This window comes from Syzygium oleosum, unplaced genomic scaffold, assembly GCF_021117445.2.
Source record: "Syzygium oleosum isolate NSW1041296 unplaced genomic scaffold, Sole_v2.1 Sole_v2.22, whole genome shotgun sequence".
Taxonomy (NCBI): Eukaryota; Viridiplantae; Streptophyta; class Magnoliopsida; order Myrtales; family Myrtaceae; genus Syzygium; species Syzygium oleosum.
This window is the reverse complement of record NW_026607506.1, coordinates 2,485,953-2,508,808: the sequence shown is the minus strand read 5'-3', so window position 1 is coordinate 2,508,808 and position 22,856 is coordinate 2,485,953. Positions and strand designations below refer to the sequence as shown.

Sequence of the window (22,856 nt, the reverse complement as noted above, 5' to 3'; positions counted from 1 at the left end):
TGCGAATCCGAGCCCCGTCGAGCGCTCCTCGTACGCGCGCGCAGGTTGGTGTTCCTCGTCCTCGTCCTCCTCCTCAATCTCCTCGCTTCTCTGTCGGATTGATTGCCTGATTAGGGAAAGGCGTTTTCTTTTCGCAGCGGTAGGCAGCACGCCCCGCAGCTCTCCGTGTCCCAATCTCTTAGGTTAATTCGGAATTGGGATTGGACCGGATGGGAGCAATGCAGTGAGCTGGCTCGCGCTGGGCATTGGGTATTCTGATTGATTCGCGCGGGGGGGCGGGCCGGGGGGTAATCTGGTGTCCTAGAGGCGGTTAGGGGTTCGAGGATTAGCTGTGGAGTTTTGGGGTCACGGCTTGTGGGGGTGGGGTGGGGAGGGGATAGCTGGTTGGATTGTTTGGCAGGCCATGCGCCGCGGTTTCGTGGTGATCGAGAAGTGGAAGGTGATGCCTTGCGTGGCGGGTTGCGGCTTGTTGTTGGGTCGGGCGCTGAAATTGGGATAGGGTTGGTGTTGGGGGTTTCGATTGGTCGGCGGGGAAGATGACTAGGGAGGAGAGGAATTCGGGTGCTAGGAAGAAGGAGAAGTTTGAGATTTGTTTCGATTCGGATGACGATGAACCCATCGGGTCGCTTCTGAAATTGAAGAAGTCGCGGAAGAGCAAGAGGGTTAAGTCGGGGTTGGATGATCTCGGTGAAGAAGGTAAGAAACATGGGGCTGTTGAAGAGAAACCCCTGCTTGTGGAGGATTTGGGGGGGATGGACGATACATTGGCGAGCTTTAAGAGGAAGTTAAAAGGTCCGAAGAGAGAGCGCAGGAGTTCGGTGGTAAGCAGCGTTTCTTCAGATGCGGTGGAGCTGTTGGAACATTCCACAAAAGAAAATATGGATGATAGGATTGGAGACACAATTTCAATGGAATTGGTTGTGGACAAGGTTCAAGAGGCTGGCGGTGATGGATCTCTTAAGAGGGTTGGAAAAGAAAGGAAGGGAAGAGCGAAGAGGACCAAATTTGATCCAACCGTGAAAATGGTCGAGGACCAAAATAAGATCTATGATGACGATTCTAAAGATTTGGAACCTCAGCGTGATTCATTAGAAGAAGAAAATCATCAAGCAGTTCCAGGAAAAGGTCCTGATGATTTAGCCGATGGTCCATTGGAAGACTCAATATCATCAATTTTCAGGGGGGCACAATCTGGTGATCTTGGTTTTAAACAGAAAAAGGGGAGACATACTGCAGATTATGGGCTCAACCACCAGTCTGATGGTGTTCTGAGAGATTTTCATGCTGCAGAAGTTGAAAAATATCAAACTGCTCACTTCTCGAAGGAACTTCTATCCAAGAACCAGAAGCGCACGGATAGAACTTGTCTGAATTCTGGTTCAGCTTCGGATGAATGTCACATTGTAGAAGATGAGACTTTTAGTGAAATTGTCAATCATGGTTCTAGCTGCATAGAAGAGGGAAATAACTTAGCTGTTAGTTTCTTTTCAGCCCAAGGTGGACCTTCCTCTGGTGCTTGTGGCTCGAGCAAACTGGGCGTGGGGGCCGGTGCATGTATGACGAGTGCTCAAGTCGATGACATCAGTTCAGCTACCGTGGAAAGGGCTGTGTTGGAAATGGAAACCATCAAGCATGGGCTAAAGCACTGTTCTATGGGGAAGACATGCACTTCGGTGGTGGATATCAATGGGTTGTGTAAAACTCTGTCTGTCACGGAAACGAAGGAAGAGACTCATGAAATGGGTCGGGTTCAATCCACTCAAGGATTCACTGATGTATCATGTGGAGACCGAGCGGGCGTTTCCATTTCGGGGCTTGGAGAAGAAATTGTGGATCTTTCAATCAATGACGGAGTATCAAATGTCTTATGTCCTAGTACGTTGAAAGACGCTCAACAATGTAACCATGAATATGTTTTGAAGTCGATATCTCAAGAGCCACCAGAGAGCCGTATAGAGATTGAAGAAGCTGCTGTGTCAAAAATCAGTTCAGATGTTAGTCAGTCTATGTCTGATCATACTCAGCCTCACTCATCACCTCGTGACACCTTTAAAGGAACTCCCTCTCCTAGTCAGGACTATATTTCAACTGAAGGAATAACTACCGGGGCATCTCTTGACTCTACTTTTCAGTACGAGAAGGACAATGATCCTGAAGATAATCGTGATTCGAGCAGCAAAGACACTAAGCTCTCAGCTATGCAGCGTGAACTACGCAAGGCCAGAAAGCATAGGCATGGAGACATGGCTTACGAGGGAGATGCTGAATGGGAGACTCTAATGAATGGGCAAGGTTTTCTTGAAAACAATCAGGTTGGGGGTCTTGTCCGTTCATATAGAAGCAGAGGGAAGCCTGATTTATCTTCAAATGGTGGTGCTGTAGCAGTGTCAGTTGGACTAAGAGCTCGGGCAGCTGGTCCGTTCGAGAAGATTAAATTCAAGGAGTTCTTGAAACGAAAAGGCGGCCTTCAAGAATATCTAGAATGCAGGTTTATCCTACTCCCAAAACCTTCATTTGCATCGGCATCTAGTGCTGTGAAAAAAGCTGTCTTACTGGCCACAACAAACGTTATTTGATCAAATTCTGCTGTTCGTATAACCAAATTGAAAGTTCTTAATGATATCCAACGGGACTTTTCATCCCAACTCACTGCTAGGTGCAAAGTTTGAATGCTTCCCCTCACCTTGGAAAACTGAAGCTAGGGCATTTGGTCTATCGTTACTATTATGCAGGCTTCTATTTTCCGTGCTTTAAACTGGCTCAATGTAACTTATCGCTTGTTATAATACAGGAATTGGATTTTGAGTCTTTGGAGCAAAGATGCTAGCAATATATTGTCTCTTGCGGACTGTGGAGTCGCAGAATCTCTCTCAGACAATGAACCAGCTCGAGCTTCTTTAATTAGAGAAATATATGCTTTTCTCGATCAGAGTGTAAGTTGTAATTGACTGTCAAGTCGTTTCATTCTCAACAATAAACTTTTAGCATTCATGAACTCTTCATCCTGCTTCTTCTGTTGGCATCATTTTCATGATCAGAATGAAGTTACAGTAGATTTTCATGTCATGGCCATTCATCCACACGTAAATATGCATGTAGTTTCTGCTGGATCATCTCCTTAGACAGACATTGCAGTCACTCCACAGTATAGCATCGTAACATTTCGCTCACCCTTGGCCCTTGAACTTCAATACTCTATAGACATGACAAAGATTTTTACTGATTTGGTCCATGCACATCCTAACGTAAATTCTCTGTGCTTTACATACAAAAACCTTTGTCCTAATTTACTCTGTTGTTTCTACTAAAGAGCATTTTTTTGGCTGGAGAGTTCTATCATCTGTGTATTTTAGTTAAAGAGTATTATCATGTGATTATGTATATTTGCCAGGGTTATATCAATACTGGAGTTTCTACTGCTAAGCAGAGAGCCACATCAAATGCGGGCCAAAATGATGAGGTTATAGGTGAAAAAGATTTTGAAAAGATCGGTGGGGTGTCCATTGCTCCAGATAAGCAGAGAGCCACATCAAGTGTTGAACCAAACGATGAGGTTTTGGGTGAAAAAAATCTTGAGAAGATCAGTGGGGTGTCTTTTGCTGATACGGGGGGCAAGATTTCTGCTGCACTCGATCAGTTCAAGAGATCAGTAACTTGTACGGAGGCAAATGACAGTGTAGTAATGATTAGTGACGGAAGTTCCAAATCAGAAATCTTGGAGTGCCAGAGCCTTAATTCAAGGATGTTGCAGTCACCCTGTGATACAAAAATTGATTGCCTGGACAACCGTCACTCCAGAAATGATTTGACTGATGCAGATTTGCCAAAGAAGTCAGATATAGATGTTTTACTTGCTGATCAGTCTTCCAAAGCTACGGAATTCAGTTTGGAACCTGCTATGGCTTCAGAATCAGCAGAGTATCCTGATTTTGTTAGATGTGTCTCAAATGTTCAGGCAGGGCATTTGAAAGGCAGCATGGATGCTGGAAAGAGGATAATAGTTATAGGAGCAGGTCCTGCCGGCTTAACAGCTGCACGACATTTGCACCGCCAGGGTTTTTCTGTGACTGTGCTTGAGGCTAGGAGTCGGTTAGGTGGTCGAGTTTACACTGACCATTCATCTCTTTCTGTTCCCGTTGATCTTGGGGCTAGCATCATTACCGGTGTTGAAGCTGATATGGACACTGAAAGAAGACCAGATCCTTCCTCATTGATCTGTTCGCAATTAGGCCTTGAATTGACTGTGTTAAACAGTGATTGCCCTCTCTATGACGTCGTAACGGGTCAGAAGGTTCCTGCTGATCTTGATGAAGCCTTGGAAGTTGAATACAACAGCATTCTAGATGATATGGTATTGGTCGTTGCACAAAATGGGGAACGTGCTATGCAAATGTCACTCGAGGATGGTTTAGAACATGCACTTAGGAGGCGCCGAATGGCACAAGTAGGAATGGATATTGGAGAAAGTGAACTGCAGAACTCTTCACTTATCAATTTAAAAACTAGGACTGACAGTGGAGTTCCTGATGATAGTTTTTTAAAAGAGGACATACTGAGTCCCCTTGAAAGAAGGGTGATGAATTGGCATTTTGCCCATTTGGAATATGGTTGCGCTGCATTGCTGAAGGAGGTATCCCTTCCGCATTGGAATCAAGATGACATATATGGAGGATTTGGGGGAGCTCACTGTATGATAAAAGGGGGTTATAGTACTGTCATTGAGTCTCTTGCGAAAGACCTCAATATACATCTAAATCACATAGTAACGGACATTTCCTATGGTACCAACGAGAGTGGGTCAATCGATGGAGACGCTTACAGAGTTAAGGTTTCCACTTCAAATGGCCATGAGTTTTTAGGGGATGCTGTTCTGGTGACAGTACCCCTTGGGTGCTTAAAAGCTGAGACCATTAAGTTTCTCCCTCCATTACCTCAATGGAAACAGTCTGCCATTAAGCATCTTGGTTTTGGAGTCCTCAATAAAATTGTTTTAGAATTCACGGAAGTATTTTGGGATGATACCGTGGATTATTTTGGGGCAACTGCGGAGGAAACCGATTGCAGAGGGCAGTGCTTCATGTTCTGGAATGTCAAGAAAACTGTTGGAGCTCCTGTTCTTATAGCCCTATTGGTTGGGAAGGCTGCACGTGATGGTCAATGTATGACCTCACCCGACCATGTAGGTCACGCTGTTATGGTTCTACGTAAACTGTTTGGAGAGGCATCGGTTCCTGAGCCAGTTGCATCTGTTGTCACTGACTGGGGTAGGGATCCTTTTAGTTATGGTGCTTACTCCTATGTTGCGATCGGAGCATCTGGAGAAGATTATGACATTCTGGGTAAACCTGTGGATAACTGCTTATTTTTTGCTGGTGAAGCCACCTGTAAGGAGCATCCTGACACTGTTGGTGGTGCAATGATGAGTGGACTTAGGGAGGCTGTGCGAATCATGGACATATTGAGTACTGGAAATGATAACAGAGCAGAAGCGGAGGCAATGGAAGCTGCACAAAGGCAATCTGACAATGAAAGAGATGAAGTCAGGGACATAATCAAGAGGCTTGAGGCAGTTGAAATTTCGAATTACCGTTACAAGAACTCCTTGGAAGGCGACTATATCCTTTCCAGGGAAGCTTTGCTGCGGGAGTTGTTTTTCAACACTAAAGCCACTGCTGGAAGACTGCATGTGGCAAAGGCACTACTACGCCTTCCTGTTGAAACCTTGAAGTCGTTTGCTGGCACCAAAGAAGGGCTTAGCACGCTTAACTCATGGATACTGGTATCGTTATGGTCAAAATTTCTTTTGAACAACTTGAAATTATGTGTAGATATGAATTGTTGATGATGATTTACGTGCATTCTGTGGTAGGATTCAATGGGAAAGGATGGGACCCAACTCCTGCGTCACTGTGTTCGCCTTCTGGTTCTTGTCTCCACTGATCTTCTTGCAGTGCGTCTGTCAGGTATGGAGTTCCCTTTTGTGTTTCAAGATATTCATAGCAAGCTCAAGAAAACTTAAATTAGCTACAATACAACTTCTTCAGTCTGTTGGTCTTTTTTGGAAGGTAGGAGAAATGCTACACATATAGGTTAACTTACACACAAAAGGTTTTACACTGGAATGTTGATTGGATATATGTGTCTGAAGCATGGAGCCTTTGGATTTTTTTGCTTGTAGAAAAGGACAGTTTTGTCTACATTCTTTTGTTCCAACACAAATGGACTTTATATCTGTCAAAATGCTAGAACCTTACACAGATTTCTCATTGCGTTTGCCATCAACCATCAATTCTAAGTTCAGTGCAAAATTTGGGGATGTGCCCCCAAGGGGAGTCTCATAATTGGCGAGACTAGCTATATTGACTTCCTATCTATTTAAGTAACTCAGATCTTCTGTGGCTATATGTGAAATTCGGCAAGGCTGCCTTGTGCGTCCCGGAGATCCTCACTGTTTGGGCTATCATTTTAGTCTTGCATTGCAACGCCTTTAGATTTGCAGTCATATGCTTCTAGGTGGTGTTTCTTCCTACTGGCAATGTCTAATGAAAATTCTGCACCTAATGCATATATAGTTTTCTTTAGAATATCCAGTTATAGGTTCACAGGACTCTTGTCACTCGTCTCTCTCTCTCTCTCTCTCTCTCTCTCTCTATGGATGTTTTAATGTGTTTCGGTTGATCTTGTTGTGTTGTAGGTATTGGAAAAACTGTGAAGGAGAAAGTCTGTGTGCATACAAGCCGTGATATACGAGCTATAGCGAGTCAACTGGTTAATGTATGGCTTGAAGTCTTTCGCAAGGAAAAAGCTTCTTTGAAGAGTAAATCTGCTGGGAGGCTACCTGTGCGGACGCAACTTGGTGGTTATGATGCTAAAGGAAACACGCACGTTTTGCCTTCTATTACAAACACTAAAAAAGTGAAGAGCAAACCAGCCAAGTTAGATATCACTAATGACTCAAGATCGGAGAGCAATTCGTCAAGGTCGCGACGGTCAGTGGAGAGACGGGATAGAATTATGGTCGGGAATGAAAAGATGGTCATGTCTGAGGAGGAAAAGGCTGCCTTAGCTGTTGCTGAAGCAGCCCGTGCTGCGGCACTGGCAGCTGCCGAGGTATGTTTTTCTTGGATCTTTACTCACAATAGATGATAAGGGTCAGGCATCTCACAGAAGCTCTTCCATATAACTTTTTATTTATTTTAACGGGCCTGGCTGTTTTCTTTATTGGAAGGTTGTCTGTTTTGTCAAAATTGTTTGTTGAGGAGATACTGGGGTACCCCCGGAGCGATCTCAATAGATATCAAAGAACCGTGGTAGTTGGCCTATTGAAGCTGCGTATCAGTGTATTCTGAATGCTACAAGTTTCTGCGACCTTGTCCTTCCTCTGCCTTTACTTGAACTAGCTGCCGGACCTCATATACTGGCAACTCAAGCAATTTCCATTTATGTGTTAGCTCACTTACAGAACTTTGTTATTTCACCACTTTCCCTGTTGGTTGCGTTCCATCAATATCATGAAAAGCACTAAACTGTACACTCATGTTCATTTTTCTTCTTTGCTAGATAATTTGATACGACCAAACTTGGTTTGTCATATTATCTGGCTGTTTGGTGTTGGATTACATTGTTTCTAGGATTTCATACTTGTCGATCAATTGTGTGCTGCCACAGTCCCACTCCCTTGTGTCACCATCACTGTCACTAGTTGGAAGAAATTGGATAACCAGTCTATTGGGTGCTGCAGGCATATGCATCTTCAGGAGCGAAGTGGGGGACAATGTTGCAGCTTCCCAAGATACCCTCATTTAACAGATTTGCTCGAAGGGAGCAGTATGCTCAGATGGATGAATCTGAACTTCAGAAGAAGTGGCCTGGTGGTGTTTTAGGTAGACAAGATTGCATATCTGAAATAGACTCTAGGAATTGCAGAGTTAGGGATTGGTCTGTTGATTTCCCTCCTTTTATTAACCTTGAAAGTTCAAGAATGTCAGTAGAAAACTTATCGCAGCGGAGCCATTCAAATGATATTGCGAACAATTTGAACTTCAGAGAGAACTCTGGAGAAAGTGTGGCAGTAGATAGTAGCATATATACACAAGCGTGGGTAAATGCATCTGGAAGTGTGGAGGGTAAAGATTATCACGCCATTGAAAGATGGCAATCTCAAGCAGCTGCAGCGGAGTCTGATGCCTTCCTACCAAATATGCATGTAAAGGATGAGGAGGACTCAAATTCTCTCCCTAGGCCACCGGCCCATAAGCGTGATGGGCTTGCTAATGAGAGCTCTCTATCCCAGATTACTGTAAACAAAGATTCAAATGAGAATCAGCATCGAGGAGCAGATCGAATTAAACAGGCAGTGGTAGATTATGTTGCGACTTTGCTCATGCCCCTTTATAAAGCCAGAAAAATTGATAGGGAGGGATACAAGTCTATAATGAAGAAAACCGCGACAAAGGTCTTTTGCATTCTCTCCCTCAGCATCTTCATGAATTTTTTTGTGTGTAGCAACTATCTTTATTTGGAATGTATCGATTATATTCTGTTGACAGGTCATGGAGCAAGCTACAGATGCAGAGAAAGCAATGTCAGTTGCAGAGTTTCTTGATTTTAAGCGTCGGAATAAGGTATGGACTATTTTCGTGTTACTTTCATGCCAAAAAAGTTTACTTTTGATGTATGATTGGCTGTTGCCAGCATCTCTGCAATCCTTTCCAGGGTCCTTTATTCGTATCTATGTGGAAAATTACACGCAGACACATGTTTCAGTTCATTACAAAACACTGCATCGTACTATGTAGAGATGTCTGATTATTTTAAGATTGAGCTTCGGTGGTAGTCTCTGCTGATGCTAAACTTTCCTTTGATGCATTCAACATGCAGATCCGTGCTTTTGTGGACAAATTGATCGAGAGGCATATGGCGGCTAAACCAGTTGTGAGACCATGATAGGCTGTAGGACTTTCTGGTCCTTTATTTTTTATGCCTCTGTCTCCCTGGAATAATGACCCAAACTGGTTGACTTCCTTTGATGATGGTGGTCAATGATAGAGGCATTGAAAGGATTGCATGCTCTATATTCTCAAGGTCGTGGAGGATCTGCCATGGAGTGGTGAATGTTGTTCAACTTATCTTGGCTCGGACATGTGGTGCTTTGATGAAATTGGTGGCTTCTTGCAAATGTCCTCAATCATCAAACCGTTGTGATGCGACATTTTAGACTGACTTTGATTTGCTGGGAAAATTCTTGATGTGATAGGTTTAGCTTTACCCAGCTTGTACTTCTAAGGTGGATATGAGGAACCCATTTTTTTGCAAGGGATACACCTAGATTAGAGACTATTTGTTAGATGTTTTTGTTTTATTTGATAACATTTGTACATTGTAGGATATTATCAGCAATTGACCCTATAGAAGAATCGCATTCTGTGCGCAAAGCGCTGAATGTTTTCATCTGCAAGTTGAACCATTTACCATTTCAACATGTTGAAGTGTTTACACACTGCTGTGTTCCATTGGACGTCTTTTTCTTTCTTTTGATTTTTCTTGACTTCCTTGTTTCCAAAATTGAAGAAAAGAACATGGACCACAGTTTTTATATCTGGAGTTTCAATGGTTCCCGATGAAGCATTGGGCCGGCTCTTGACATTGCAGGTCTATCTTCAGCTCTTTCGATCTATCAGAACAGATCAGGGTACCATTGACAGAAGCATCTGGAAAGATTGGATATTCACGTTTTTTAAATTTGGGATGAGCATCGTTAGCTGGAGTTTTTATTTTACTATTGTCTCCTCGAGATTGTCTGCAGGTAAACCTGTTTTATCTGCATCATTGTAGTGGTTAGCTGCCAAACAGCACAGATGTTACTTGAAATGAGTTTTAATGTTGCGATACGCAATATAGGCTTTGAAAAGCGTCCAAGCATTGGTATCTAATTGGAAAGAAACCATGGATTCACATCATGAAGCCATCCTTTTTGTGAATATATTTTTGGTCCACGGTACTCATTGCCATTCCATACGTTTTGCCAGGTTTTATGGATGAGCCTGCATTGCTTCTATCCCTGCAAGGTATGATTTTGAGCTTCTTCAATGTTCACCCAGATAATTCTACGTATCTCTGTGTTCGTTTTCTGAGTGTCACTGTATATATTGACGAATTATCCTGCTCAGCCACACTATTCGCGAACTGCTATGCTCTTCTATCATGTTAAAATTTGTCCTTTTATCAGTGCTACAATATCTTGCTTGTGTGGGTCATTCACGTATCTGAACAATTAATATTTCCTGCAGTTTTTATGTGCCGCGATCAGTCGAGAATGCTTTGGTATGAATTACTCGTCCAAGCGAAAAAGATAAGACCAGACAAGGCGAGTGTCTTTTCTGCGGGATTGGTGCATATATTTCCTCTTTGCGGAGGGCACTATGTTACGGTGCAGGGTTGGCACATTGGGCAGCATCTCATCAAGGGACTCTGATTTATGCGACTTGTCCGATCTCCATTGGTCGCTGCAATCAGGTGAGAGGAGAGATCATCTATGGACGATCGTTGTCCCAAGAATTGGGCTGTTTCAAATGTTAGTTATGTCTGTTTCTAACCTCTCTTTGATTACCTCGTACCAGGGAGGGATTCTCTATTGTGCCGCAGCATATATATAATCTAGCCAGTCAAAGGAGACCTCGGGCTTTCATTTGTAAGTTGAACGACCAGCTGCTAAATTGCTTGCTAGTGCAAATTCTTTTTTCCAGTGAAAACTAGGAATCAGCTTTGTGTAAACTCTCAGGTTATTATGTGCAAAACCAGAAGAACTAGCCCAGCTCCTTAAACTTCTGGCTGCGACTTCCGTGCCCACACTCTCGGAAATCGGCCTAGTTTTTTTGCGCTCAGAGAGTACGTACAGAAGCTCCTTGACCTGTTGAGTCAAGGCTCTATTTGCTCGAGGTTGCAAAACTTACGTTCGCCAACAGATGTATAGTGGTTATGTAACTTATGTTCTTTGATTCAGGGGTGTTTACTGACTGTGGCTACCTCCTTTCCATGTGGATTTACATGAATTTCTTTCTTTCGGCAACCGTTAGTTCTAGCGACCGTTTTCATTGATGTGATTGTCTCGAATGTTCGGGCGGATGCCAATGATGTTCTTACTAATTTTCCTTATCCCTCGCATTGCCCTGTTCGCTTGTACAGTGGGTCGTTCCTAGTTTGAAGCGAAAGGAATTTCGCATTCGGTTTTTGCTTTGAGCTATTGGCCCTTTGTTTCCCCAAACACGCTTTTCTTTTTTGTTACGATGGATGATTATCGAAGGGAGAATTGGCTGTTCTGCGAATTTTAGCTCATGACACGCATGTCAAAGGATTATATTGGAATTTCGTGCAAAAATTTTGGACTAAGTTAGCAAAGTTAAAAAAATTCAATACTGAATTGGTATCCGTACGATATGTTTATAATTGATTGGGTAACTTTTTCAAATGCTCGTAAGTCGAGTCGAATCTGTAATTTGGCACGATCGAACCGGTCTAATTTTTGAAGCACTGCTTGAACACGATTAAACCAGAACTGGGTTTTTTGCTTCCGATTCGAGTCGCGCAAAAGGATCTATCCGCGAGAGCTCTATCGATCGAACAACGTTCATCATCGATAATTTGTACGGTCCACTAATACAAGAACTTTTCGACTGTTTTCAGAAGCACAAAATAGATTATTCGCGTCTGATTAATTTATATATATAGAGACTATTAGAGAGGCGACATTATGTGTGGATGCGAAATGCCGGTGATGACCTTGTTGCGAAGAAGCGTCCCCACCCAACCCCCCCCCGGGAGGGCAGGGACGTGATTTCGCACCTCCCCCGTCGCTTTCAGCGGCCCCGAGGAGGCGGAGATAAATCTCAGAGACACGGTGCAGCGGCAGCCGACGGAGGAGGTTCCCGCAGAAAGACGCCAGAGAACTCTCCAATAAACAAAACAGAAAGAGACCAGTCGCGAAAGCCCTCTCTCAGATCTCCCTTCCCTCCGCCACCGAATCTTCTCCTCCTCCTCCTCCTCCTCCTCCTCCTTCAATTCCAGTAGTCGATCCATCGGTCCATCCATCCATCGAGAACGAGCGAAGATGTCTTCGACCTTCAGTGGCGATGAGACCGCCCCCTTCTTCGGATTCCTCGGCGCCGCCGCCGCCCTCGTCTTCTCCTGTAATCCCCCCACCCGCCGATCCCCCTCCCCCTCCCCCCGGATCTGCACCTCACTCCTCCGTCTCTTCCTCTTAATCTGACCGGGAGTTCTCGTTTCCCCTTCGCAGGCATGGGAGCCGCCTACGGGACCGCCAAGAGCGGCGTCGGCGTGGCGTCGATGGGGGTGATGAGGCCCGAGCTGGTGATGAAGTCGATCGTGCCCGTGGTCATGGCCGGCGTCCTCGGCATCTACGGCCTCATCATCGCCGTCATCATCAGCACCGGGATCAACCCCAAGGCCAAGTCGTATTACCTCTTCGATGGCTACGCCCACCTCTCCTCCGGCCTCGCCTGCGGCCTCGCCGGCCTCTCCGCCGGCATGGCGATCGGCATCGTCGGGGACGCTGGCGTCAGGTAAAAACTTTTTCTCTCGATCGCTTGCTTGCGCTGGGTGATTCGATAGTTAGTTGGTTTTTTTGCGGGATTGACGGGATGGAGTGTCTCCGATTTTTTAGTGGTAAAGTTCTCTTTTTTTTCTTTTTTTTTTTGTGCTCCCCTTACTGGGTTATTGGCAATTCTGATGTGCATTGAAGATGTTAATTTGCTTGTATCGATCAGTCCGGTGAATAATGTGCTCTGTTTGATGACTCGGCGAGTTTGATTTTGTAATCTGCGAGAGTGAATACTTGTCCAATCCTTGTTGATGGTGTTTGTGGAAATGCTTCGGCTTTTTGAGTTTGTAGTTGAGGCTTTGCTTGCTATGTTTCGGTTATTTACTGTGGATTGGCCATGGTTAATTGGCTATTTCCTTCCAGATTGATGCTTTGTCTAGGTTGCTACCATGATTGAATGGAGCGTTTAAAGATCTTAAGATTGGATTGGGGATTTTAAGATTGTAAAGATTCCCGAAAGAATGTGGAAATATTAGTAATTGTTTGATTCTGACTCATTATGCTCTTGGTCGGATCGCAATTGCACAAGAGCAGCGAAGTTGACACTTACCCTGACAGCGGCTATCTAGACTTGCATCTCATTGTATGCTAGTTCCGAGCCTCTTCTTACAGACTAAGGGATGGACAGCAAGACCTAAAAACATTCATATGAAGCACTGCTGCCACTTTGTTCCATACTCTTGCCTTCTTTTAGTCCTAAAGATCAATTGAGAGGCTAAGCTTAATCTGTGTTTCTGGCTAAACTGAACTCCTAGTCTGTGCCGATTTGACTTCTGGGTTTTTAGGGCAGATTAGCATTTAAGGGGCATTTCGAGTAGACATTTATAAGGTCATTGTTTTCATTTAACTGGCAATTCAAATGGACATTTATGAGGTCGTTGTTTTCTTTAAATTGCTCATGCCATAGGTATAGAGCTAATTATGTTGTACACGAACCTGAAGTTGTATGAATTGTTTGAGAAGTTATTGATATAGAAGTTTAATAATATGGATGCTGGTTCAGGTTTCACCCTGTTTAGTATTACTTGCTCTAAGTATTCGGAGCTCTACTGTTTACAACTTACGATGTGATTCGATGCTTTCTTTGCCCACGTCATAAGAAGTTAAGCTGCAGCAATTTAGTTGTTTTGACTCTTTGTTCAGAAAGACGTGATGGATTCCAGCTCACTCTTTATATGGTTTTATTTATTTTGCTCTGTATCCTAATAATTCTTGATTTGGGCTCATAACCCACTCTATTAGAATTATCTCTTGTTTGTCTATCACCTTTCATAGCCTCTAGATGACAATTCTTAACATGCTACATTCTGTTCTGCAGAGCCAATGCACAACAACCGAAGCTGTTTGTGGGAATGATCCTTATTCTTATCTTTGCTGAAGCGCTGGCCCTCTACGGCCTTATTGTTGGCATCATTCTATCTTCTCGAGCAGGTCAATCAAGAGCCGAGTAAACGAGGGGTAGCCGTGAGTTCTGATGGTGTGGTTTGTGTAGTGCTTCAGGAAGCTTATCGGTATTTTTATTCGATTAAGGTGGAAAGTTAACTCCCTATGATTCTTGCCGTGCTTGTCTATTTTATGGTCAGATATATGATGTCATTACACCTTTATATTCGATTTACGACAATCGGACCTCGTCTTCCATCGTGTGAACTAGTAATTATTGTTCCTTTGGCATGCCATATGCTGCGGACACTAATCAAAAATCTGTCTCGAAGTACTTGCCTTTTTATTCTGCTAGTGTGATCTGGTTTTGCCTTACTCGTCTTCTTTTTGCTTGAGTGTACATCGCATCAAGTCTCAAATCTTAGATTGGTTGTTTCTTTGCGAGAACCTTAATTCAAGCCTCTTTAAAATTTCCTTTTCAGTATGCTACAGCAAATAAAACTTTGCTTTGTCAATAGACTTTTGTCACGGCTTCATCGTTGAATGTGAGATTAATGTTCACAAGCAGTGTTCCGAAATCGTTTCATGCATTGTACCCGACTGGATGACAAAAAATCATTGTGGTTTAGTCATTGCATAACTGGCACTCCACCCATTGACATTCGGTTAGTTGGGTCTTCATGCTTGTGCTCTTGGATTATTGAAAAAGAACCCGGCACTCCGCGTTAGCCAGAAGCACGTGACATGGCCTTTTAGTTAATGTAACGACCATATTGAGCCAATTGTTTTAAAGGTCGGGGACTATATTGAACAAAAATAGGGTTAGGAGTGGCTATGAATTATGAGGAAAAGTTTAGGGATCACAGGGTGGCACTGTCCATAAATTTTTTTTACCACAATAATACATTGATCATCACACTTAAATTGGGACTTATTTACCATATTCGAGACACTTTTACCACATTCAGTACACATCCATTGTTGGGTGGGATTTGTTCCATGAAATAATTTCTTGTGTTTTGCAGTCATTTACCATGTCGAAATGTTTTTTACCACTTTAAATTTCGAGATACATTTCCCATTTTTACCAACATTTAGGATAAATTCACCACGAAATGATTCATTTTACCTCAATATGGATAGAGAAGGATCTAGCATAAAATGAAGCTTTATACCATGCTCATTTCACACAGAAAGTGAGGGAAACATTTATCATGAAATGAAACTTTTAGGCATCCACATGCACTGATGCACATAGCCTTTTGCCCCTGATTTAATACTATTAGACACAACCAGCGCACGCTTTTCGACACACTCATCATATACTCCCAACATATTCATCGTGATTTACCACAAAATGGGGCCTTGTCCCATGACTTTTATGTTGTATACCGCGCTTGTGACATGCTTACCTTAACGTGAGCTTTTTACCATATTTGAGAATTATTTACCATAAGTGACGTATTAAGGAGTATTTGATCACATTTACGCTTTTATCCTATTTGATTTAAATGTATCACGAAACTAGGGATTTGACTACGTTTGCCACGCGTACCATGAAAGAAGATTTTTGTTTTGTATCACACTTGAGTATGCTAACAACAATATGAGGCTTCTTCCTTTTACGGTGCTTGACATATTTCTCTACCGCTAAAAATGAGATTAGTTACGACATGGAAGCATATTCACCGTAAAAACAAGACCTTTTACATAATGCTTTTCCACATTCTTGTACGATGTCCTCCTATGGGACACCGAGTCTCTCAATCACATAGTATATGACGTTTTTTTTAAGAAATTTCTTAGGAGATAAGCCATGTCTCATTTTCTTTATTTTTTGGCAGAAAAAGGGGGAGATATTGGTCTCCTTGTAATTGAGATTTGCGTAAGAAATAACATCTAATGCAAAAAAGAAAACCATATTTTGTTTTGAAGAATTTCACTATTGATAACTCTTTTGGTAAGATTGGAGAAAATTGTCCAAAAAGTCTTAAATCTATTATACGGCGGCCAATTCAGTCCTAAACCTTTTAAAAAGTTGTCAACTCAGTCTTAAACCTTTTAATCGTACCAATTTAGTCGTAAACCTATTGACTATTTATCAATTTAGTCAAAAACCTTTTAATGAATTGCTAATTTAGTCATTCTGGCTAATTTTGACTGGAAATTGTTGACGTGGCAATCCAGTCGGTGTCGGCTATCCTACGTGGCACTGACATGGATAATTTTCCATTTTTTAAAAAAAGTTTCGAATTTTTTTATTGATTTTTATCGATTATTTTACTTTTATTCTTTTTTTTTTCCTTTCTTCTTCTTCGTTGAGCCGGCGAGTCGTTGGCTGAGGGCCGATGGAGGTGGCCAGCCACTGGGCAAGGGCCGGCAACCCCCGCCAACTTGGGGGTGAGGGCCGCGAAGCCCTTGCCAGCCGTGGGCGAGGGCGTCGCGACCCTCATTGCCCTCGATGTGGTTAGCGAGGGCTCTCGATGCCCTCGCCGGTCGCAGCGAGGACTCACAAGCCCTCGCCAAATCCGGCGAGGGCTGCGACACAAGGGCGTCGCGGCCCTCAGCCAGCTACTCGCCGGCTCAACGAAGAAGAAGAAAGGAAAATAAAAGAAAGAAAAGAAAAGAATAAAAGTAAAATAATTAATAAAAATCAATAAAACAATTCAAATTTTTTTTAAAAAAAATGGAAAATTATCGGCAAAAGTACACCAGAAGTGCCATAACTTGTGTAAGGCGATCACTTTGGTGCTATAACTTTTTTTCGGATCACTTTGGTGCCAAGTCGGAGGAAAAGAGATCACTTTAGTGCCAATTTGGCCGGAAATCCGACATGGCATTTTTTATTAATTTTTGACGCCTACGTGGCTCTCCGGAGGATGAGTCAGCGTGTACAGTCAGCATTTTTTTTTATTTTAAATAATTTTTTCCAGCGTCCTTTTTTTTTTCCTCTTCTTTCCTTTTTTTTTTCCTCTTCTTTCCTTTTCCTTTTCTTTTCTTTTCTTTTTTTTCTTTTCACCCCTCGCCGGCCGGCCACCGGCGAAGCCCGGGAAGGGCTGGGCGAGGGCGGCCTTGCCCATGGCCGGCGAGGGGCGGCCTCGCCGGCCCACGAAGAAGAAGAAAGGAAAATAAAAGAAAGAAAAGAAAAGAATAAAAGTAAAATAATTAATAAAAATCAATAAAACAATTCGAATTTTTTTTAAAAAAATGGAAAATTATCCATGTCAGCGCCACATAGGATGGCCGGCACCGACTGGACCGCCACATCAGCAATTTTCGACTAAAATTAGCCGAAATGATTAAATTGGCAATTCATTAAAAAGTTTAGGACTAAATTAGCAAATAGTTAATAGGTTTAGGACTAAATTGGCATAATTAAAAGATTTATGACTGAATTGATAATATTGAAAGGTTTAGAACTGAATTAACTGTCGTATAATAGATTTACGATTTTTTGGATAATTTTTTCGATTAGGTTGTATATTTGTCCAATCAATGGTACTAATAGGAGAGGAACACAGAACGACACACACCTTTCTACTTTCCGGGGTCGATCTCGTGGACAAATGAAAACGTGAGAATTGACCATTTTTTTTTTTTCCTTTGAAAAAGGAAGGTCATAGCCATAGCCAACCGGTTGAGCAGGTCAGAGAAGGCGGCAGTAACAAAATGAAGGGTCTCGATTTAAACGAGCTTGATCCAAGGGCCGAGGGAGCGGGCCGAAGCCCCAAGCCAGCCAGGGTGTGTCGTGGAAATGTCCTAAAACTTTTCCGGGAGAAGAGTTGACCGGTCGTCGAGTTCCGTGAACCGAAGAATTGCAGTTTCGGGGACTCGGGCAGTAGCGTCAGTGCTGACGTCATCGCGGCACGCCGCGTATTCTTCATTTTGTATATAAAAAAAAATAGTACTTCCAATTCATGAATTCTAGTCGAAATATCCTGTTAAATGCATTCTTAAGTTTTCTGGCCAAAATATGTTTCGTAATATATGTTTTTAAAAGATGTAAAGTCCCGAAACTGGAAGAGGCAATTTTATAAAAAAGAAAACCGTTCCTAAAGATTCGTGCGAAACATGCTCGTGGAAATTTTGATTATCATTAAGGTTCTGTTTGTTACTCGGAAAACGAATAATTCGAAAAACAGACATTTTCCTTAAAAATGGCCAAGCTTATATTATTTGCAAAAATGGATGAACGAAAAAATATTTTCATCGTCCATGAAAATATCTAAATATAAATTATCGTCAATAATCAAAATATTTTTTATTGGCTAATTATTTCAAGCGATGCAAACGATCATTTTCAGGAAAATATAGAAAATATCTTAAGTTAATTATTTTACAAAAATGTACGAACGAAAAAAAAAATTTGTATCGCTTCCAAAAATATTAAGGCATGAATTTTTAATTATTTGAAGTACTTTTTTTTTAAAAAAAAATATCGATTTATCTATTATAGGGGGTTACGGTCATCATCCCTACTAAAATTGTACGTTTATTTTATTTACTTAAATTATTCGAAAATTCAGAGGCCGTCGGTTTGACCTTTCCCCCAGAATACGTGGGCAACACAACACAACACCATGAGGCAGCCATTTTCGTGACGTAAGCAATTGCATCTGCATTTGCACTTTCATGGCGAGGGCGAGCTCGACATATATATATATATAGTCGGGACGAATCCCGTGAACTCGTCCGGAAAATCTCAGAGCGCCCCTGCTCTTCTTCGTTCATCGATTCTCGCTTCGATCTTTGCATGAACCTTCCTCGCCTGCGCTGGTCGAGCTCGATCGAGAGGATGGCGGAGAACGTCGCGAACGCCGCCGCCGAGCTCCGGACGGCGGCGGCGGAGAAGCCGGCCAAGGCGCGGTCGTTCTGGCCCTCCGTCCTCCGCTGGATCCCCACTTCCACCGACCAAATCATCGCCGCCGAGAAACGCCTCCTCTCCCTCGTCAAGTACGTCCCTTCGTCTCTCTCTCTCTCTCTCCCCCTCTTTCAAGCAAGCATCGTATGCAATCGCGATGAGGTCTCGTTTTGTGAGTTTTCGGTACATCGTAGTGCGGGATCACGCCGTGGCCTGCCTTGCGTCTTGCTGTTCGGCCTTCGGTGATGATTTGCGATTGCGGTTGCGTGTGGATTTCCAGGACTCCGTATGTTCAGGAGAAGGTCAACATAGGTTCCGGTCCCCCGGGGTCGAAGGTTAGGTGGTTCCGATCTTCCAGCGATGAGCCGAGGTTCATCAACACGATCACGTTCGACAGCAAGGAGGATTCTCCTACTCTGGTCATGGTTCACGGGTACGGTGCTTCGCAGGGCTTCTTCTTCCGCAATTTCGAGGCTCTCGCGAGTCGCTTCCGGGTCATCGCCATCGATCAGCTCGGGTATGTCAAAGCCCTCACGCGTGAATTCCTATGGCCTGGAGTTGTTTGTGTTTTGAACAGAGCTTGTTTAGTCCTCACGCTGATTTCTGTCCAATTTCCATCTCATTGGCTTTGGCAATTTGTAATCAGGAGGCCCCTTCATCTAATCACATTTCTATTTCCAATTGATATTGTACTTTACCAAGCAATCAATAATGATTTGAACATTCACCTCTTCCTTTTCTGCTAGTTTTACAGAATAGAATCCACATGAACCAAAACAAGATTCTGCGAGGGTTTTCTTGTCATCGATTGGAACTAGTCAAGCTTTGTAAAAGCTCTTGTCTTCTTTGTGCTTCTTCAGGGGCTTGCTGTGCTGGTGCACAGTTTGTTCTTCTTACAATGAAATTTAATTAAGAGGAATTGGGTTTTGCTGGAAGCTGATTTGTATGTTTGTCACGCGTTCCAAGCTGTGGGAAACCTAAGAAACTGAAATCAACAAGAGGAGAACCCTCTGTTCGCTTTAGTCACCGGTGTGAGCATATGTATCATATTGGCTGTTATATTCGAAGACAATGTATGTCTGTTTTATGGCAAAATAAGTTTTACATCAAACTGTCCAATGCATTGACATCTTTAGCTGTATGATTTTCATTTGTACCATCTCACTTCCCTCATCTATTGGTTTGATTTTTATTTTATTTTATGGAGGACATTGAGTATGGAATTTTCACATTAGCTTTTGGGGCTTGGGCCTCATTATAGTAAATCGTACCCTAGGACTCACCATCTGATACTTATCATGCCTTCAACTGTTGTGAAGGCATTTTCTTTTTTTTATATCCACTTAAAGCCTAATAAATAGCTTCTACATTTTGTCAGTTGGGGAGGATCGAGCAGGCCTGATTTCACTTGCCGAAGTACTGAAGGTTGGTTTTAACGTTCATCATACGGCGACGCTTGGTTGTTCTCGTTGCGTTACATGGCTTGCATAATTCAGTTGGTTATTAGCGGGATCGTCTAGATTTTGACTTTGACGTTTTACCTTTTCGTTTAATCTAAATCTTGCATCGCACGCACTTAGAAATCTTTCTAACGCGAAGTACCCAAAACTTTCACAAAATGTGAATTTTAACATGTAGAGAGTCACATATGATATTTTCATAATTCTTTGAAATTTGGAGAATTTTTTAAATTTTGGCAAGAAAGCAAAAAAGTACACTCTACTTTTGCTGAATATTTATTGAATACATACTTCTGCAGAGACCGAGGCATGGTTCATTGACTCCTTTGAGGAATGGCGGAAAGCCAAGAACATTACCAACTTTATATTGCTTGGACATTCTTTTGGGGGATACGTGGCAGCTAAATATTCTCTGAAGGTACATCATAAATGGTCTCTTATCACCGTACAATTCTTGTTCTATATGAAACTAATTGAGAATGTACCTCATTCCATTTCTTTTTATGCAACCAGCATCCTGAGCATGTTCAGCACTTGATATTGGTGGGACCTGCTGGTTTCTCTTCTGAAACTGATCCTAAAGCTGAGTGGCTTATGCAATTTAGAAGAACATGGAAAGGAGCTATCATGAGCCATTTATGGGAGTCTAATTTTACTCCTCAAAAGCTCGTGAGGTAAATGGTTTGTCTTTGAAGAATTAATGCAAGTCTTTACTGATTCAGTTCTAGAATTAGGTTTTCACAATTCTAGATATGCGTATTTGCATGATGTAGTTTGCGTTTTCCAGTCTCCCCTTGGTGGCTTGTACTTTCACATTCATTACCTTGATTTTTTCTAACATGTGTATAAGTCTTTGTGATAAGCTAGAAATATGATTGCATCTAGTTGCTTTAAGATCGTTGTTGAAATTGACGGTTTACCATTTTGCAGAGGTCTTGGCCCTTGGGGTCCAGATCTTGTTCGCAGATACACTAGTGCTAGATTTGGTTCTTATTCAGATGGGAGTGTGTTGACTGAATATGAATCCAAATTACTGACAGGTACGGTAGTCTATAGCATAGTTGGTCTGTAAAATGAGAAGATTGGGATTTCCTAATAATGTTTTTGTGATGTGAAGACTATGTATACCATACTTTGGCTGCCAAAGCTAGCGGGGAACTTTGCTTGAAGTATATATTCGCCTTTGGTGCATTTACTAGGTCTCCTCTTCTTCACAGGTAACGTTTGTGCACTTTTAAATTGTTTCTTGGTAGCAACATTAGTACACCTGACAGAATTCGATGGCATTCTGATCTGTTCTATGATCCGACAGTTAATGTGACACAGCATATTCATTGTGTTATATATAAGATTGGCATTCTATTGCTGCTTGCTAGGATGAAACCACAGTTTGCTGCTGTTCGCACAGTTCATTAAGAACAGAAGTATCTTATACCCTAAAATCAGGAAAATATGAATCATGTTCTATAATGAGTGTGTTCTTCGTATGCCATAATTTGCGAATTAGTTGAATGGTTGCTACATCAGGTAGCATGAATTGGTGTCATATGTGGTCTCACTTTACAGAGCTTCGGAGTGGAAAGTGCCAACAACGTTCATATATGGTGTTCAAGATTGGATGGACTACCAAGGGGCCCAAGAAGCTCGTAAGCAGATGGAGGTCCCATGTGAAATCATCAGAGTCCCCCAGGTCTCTCTCTCTCTCTCTCTCTCTCATATGCTCGTATAGATCTCACAGTTTGCTAAGGTTTTTGGGGATGTCTATCTGCAGGGCGGGCACTTCGTCTTCATTGATAATCCCACAGGGTTCCATTCTGCAGTGTTACATGCCTGCCGGAGATTTCTGTCGTCTGACCCTGACAGTGTTTCTTTGCCCGAAGGTTTGACCTCTGCATAGAGAAGTCACAAGTGTTGTTCAGCATTTAGTTGGAGCTTACATTGAAGGCCAACTTGTGATGTTACATTACAGCATTTCTTAGACATATGTAGTGGAGGAAGTGGTGACATTCTTTTCGAGGATAATATCGATGATCCAAATGTATGGTTTCCTGCTTAGAAACTGTAAGTATCTGTACATTCGGTTAAGAAGAACATGTACAGAAGTTCTGTATAATAAAGTTTCTAGTGGCTGAGTATTTTGTTTTCTTCTGGTTGAATATATATGTCCAACTACAAACCGAGGTATTACTTGGATAACTTTCAGCTTCGGTCTACTTGAACTGTATAGCATATACATATTGATCAATTCCATTTACTTCGGTTGAATTTGCTGCCTGTTGTTCTCCATATATTTACGGCACACAATGTTCAATAATACCGAGGTTTTATGGTCAGCTTATTGGGCACTGCATTGCACCTTGGCTTGCTTTTCTTTTGGCTAGCAGATGCACTAATTTTTCTTTTCGGTACAACGAAGAGGGCCGAGTCCTAAGAACAAAACAAGTCTCAAGTTATCCTAACATGTCCGAGAAAACAGCAGCTTCTGAAATCCAGTAGTCGGTTCGGCAAAATTTCCGGTGTTGGTTCTTCAAAATCT

General features: G+C 42.4%; 5 protein-coding genes across 5 annotated transcripts in view; all 5 read left to right on the top strand.

Moving 5' to 3' along the window:
• LOC115669845 (uncharacterized TPR repeat-containing protein At1g05150-like) overlaps positions 1 to 22,856 on the top strand; it is a 51,860-nt gene that overhangs the window by 10,615 nt on the left and 18,389 nt on the right. The gene's annotated exons all lie outside the window — the stretch shown is intronic.
• Positions 383 to 9,457, top strand: LOC115670031 (lysine-specific histone demethylase 1 homolog 3). The gene is made up of 8 exons (XM_030591221.2): positions 383 to 2,488; positions 2,792 to 2,933; positions 3,392 to 5,779; positions 5,870 to 5,963; positions 6,695 to 7,110; positions 7,742 to 8,455; positions 8,550 to 8,624; positions 8,881 to 9,457. The coding sequence occupies exons 1-8, from the start codon at positions 537 to 539 to the stop codon at positions 8,944 to 8,946; spliced, it is 5,847 nt and encodes a 1,948-aa protein (XP_030447081.2). The 5' UTR covers positions 383 to 536; the 3' UTR covers positions 8,947 to 9,457.
• LOC115670033 (uncharacterized) lies at positions 9,597 to 11,097 on the top strand. Its single transcript, XM_030591224.2, has 3 exons — positions 9,597 to 9,805; positions 10,029 to 10,067; positions 10,290 to 11,097. Exons 1-3 carry the CDS (start codon positions 9,610 to 9,612, stop codon positions 10,472 to 10,474), a joined length of 420 nt encoding a protein of 139 aa, XP_030447084.2. The 5' UTR covers positions 9,597 to 9,609; the 3' UTR covers positions 10,475 to 11,097.
• Positions 12,027 to 14,345, top strand: LOC115670032 (V-type proton ATPase 16 kDa proteolipid subunit). The gene is made up of 3 exons (XM_030591222.2): positions 12,027 to 12,185; positions 12,293 to 12,578; positions 13,935 to 14,345. The coding sequence occupies exons 1-3, from the start codon at positions 12,107 to 12,109 to the stop codon at positions 14,065 to 14,067; spliced, it is 498 nt and encodes a 165-aa protein (XP_030447082.1). The 5' UTR covers positions 12,027 to 12,106; the 3' UTR covers positions 14,068 to 14,345.
• LOC115669835 (probable 1-acylglycerol-3-phosphate O-acyltransferase) lies at positions 18,671 to 22,455 on the top strand. The gene is made up of 9 exons (XM_030590981.2): positions 18,671 to 18,952; positions 19,141 to 19,377; positions 20,239 to 20,285; positions 20,620 to 20,738; positions 20,834 to 20,994; positions 21,251 to 21,360; positions 21,438 to 21,537; positions 21,887 to 22,010; positions 22,092 to 22,455. Exons 1-9 carry the CDS (start codon positions 18,753 to 18,755, stop codon positions 22,215 to 22,217), a joined length of 1,224 nt encoding a protein of 407 aa, XP_030446841.2. The 5' UTR covers positions 18,671 to 18,752; the 3' UTR covers positions 22,218 to 22,455.